The sequence below is a fragment of the Cyprinodon variegatus genome, unplaced genomic scaffold (assembly GCF_000732505.1).
Source record: "Cyprinodon variegatus isolate N-32 unplaced genomic scaffold, C_variegatus-1.0 Scaffold938, whole genome shotgun sequence".
NCBI classification, from domain to species: Eukaryota; Metazoa; Chordata; class Actinopteri; order Cyprinodontiformes; family Cyprinodontidae; genus Cyprinodon; species Cyprinodon variegatus.
In genome coordinates this window covers 51,203-52,980 of record NW_015151391.1, presented here as the reverse complement: position 1 = coordinate 52,980, position 1,778 = coordinate 51,203, and the positions used below count along the sequence as shown (strand labels likewise).

General features: G+C 40.9%; 1 protein-coding gene across 1 annotated transcript in view; it reads right to left on the bottom strand.

Annotated features, from left to right (window-relative positions):
- Nucleotides 1–1,218: 1,218 nt before the first annotated feature.
- LOC107100126 (melanopsin-A-like) overlaps nt 1,219–1,778 on the bottom strand; it is an 11,300-nt gene continuing 10,740 nt past the window's right edge. Inside the window, exons 5-6 of the mRNA XM_015398499.1 lie at nt 1,692–1,748; nt 1,219–1,486 (exon numbers count right to left, since the gene is read on the bottom strand). Coding sequence (XP_015253985.1) covers nt 1,322–1,486; nt 1,692–1,748 — 222 coding nt within the window. The 3' untranslated portion in view covers nt 1,219–1,321. The remainder of the gene's footprint in view (nt 1,487–1,691; nt 1,749–1,778) is intronic.

Here is a 1,778-nt window from a genome sequence, read left to right as displayed (position 1 = left end):
TGTGAACGTAGCATCAGACGTTCTAATTGTTTGAATTAAACTATGAAACATAATATTTTAGCTAAAAATTATCTCATAACTTCCTTATGAACCTTCCAGCTCTAGTCAAGTTCACATTCTTCCCATAATCAGAGCAGAAGAGTTGGAACAAAGACATAAAGTTAGCTGCATTCTACCTCCAACATGCAGGAAATAACGTCTCAGAGTCTAAATATCAACATTTTCCAGGGGAGGGAACCACCAGACCCCCTAAAGCCTAAAGATTCGACACACTAAGGTTTACATTAGGGCTGCTACTGATGATTATTTTGCAAATCAATTGATCTCGATTATTTTTTGATTAATCGATTAATAATCAGATAGCTAAAGGTATCTATGAGAAGATTTTTTTATGAAATTAGACCGTTTGAAACTAAAAGTTTTCCACTTGAGGAGTTCTGGATTATAGAGCAGGATGAAGCTTTTTAATCTTAAATACAAAATATTTATTTATCTTTTTTACAATTATCATAATTCCTGCTCTAAGTGGGTCGCTCTGTCAGCTAAAAACATGTTTTACCGTCTCTATACACTTTATGATTGATCGATTACTAAATTGGTTGAAGATTTTTTAAATAATGTGATTGTTTCAGCTTTAATGGACACCCTGTGAAATATTCCTAACTAAAAACCTGAACCCAGAACCGGTCCAGATCAGGTTATGACCAAAACATTTAGAGCATCATTAAAGCTCAGCTTAACGACCTGAAACCCGCCTGACTGAAGGCTAAACTAGAGAGAGATGTTCTAGAAGAAGAAGAGGAAAGGAAAGAGGAAACACCACACAGAGGCTATAGATACAGAACGGTGGAATATTTCTGGTTTAAAGCCTTAATCCAGATGGGTTCTGAATGATACATTTAAAGGTATAAATGTTTAAATTATTGTCATCTGAATGGTGCAGTTTTACTAATCTTCATGTCTGGATCTTGTTTGTTTTTTGCAGTATTTGTTTCTAATTGACTGTTTTCAGGTTATTTGCACACTTTATTATATTTCAGGTCAAATATTTTTTTGATTGGGCTTCAAGCAGCATGGCAGCTAAACCTGAGACCTTTGTGAATGTGTTGAGTTTGGGTCACGTTAGACCCGACTGGACGAGCCAACAGAACCATCCATCCATCTAACCGGTTGGAGCAGAAGCTGCGCTGCAGAAACCGGCTTCAGCTTCTAGAGGAGTCCAAACGTCCATGATGGATTTACTCCCTGCTTTATCTGATGGGTGGTTCTGCCAGGGAGTGGGTCCGCTTCATGACTGCTGTGGAGCTGGGAGGGCGGGGCTCTATCCAGGCCCCGCCCCCGCGTTGTTGTTGGACGCTTTGGCTCGGTTCGTGCGCGAACCGCTCCGCCCGATGGGCAGGAAGGGGCTGGTCTCGGAGGTGATGACGATGCTGGGGATCCGCCCTATTTGGGCTCTCGTCACGTGTCCCTCTGAGGCGTCCCCGCTCTGTTCAGGGAATTCAAAATAAGAAGACAGAAACATGGCGTCCACAAGGTGAGACCATGAGACAGAATAAAGGAACTCTGCAGGAACAAACCGCGACAAAGATAGAAGAAGTTGGAACAGTGATCGGGACAAACACTGTTAAAATGATGGAGTATTAGGATCTAAAAATCAAATCTTTAGTCCTAATTTATTAATGAAGGCTCACGTTTGGGATGCTGTGGCGTTCACTGACTCCTCCCATAGAGATGGTGTCATAAGAAGTCTGAAAGTAAACAGAAATAAACCAGATTTA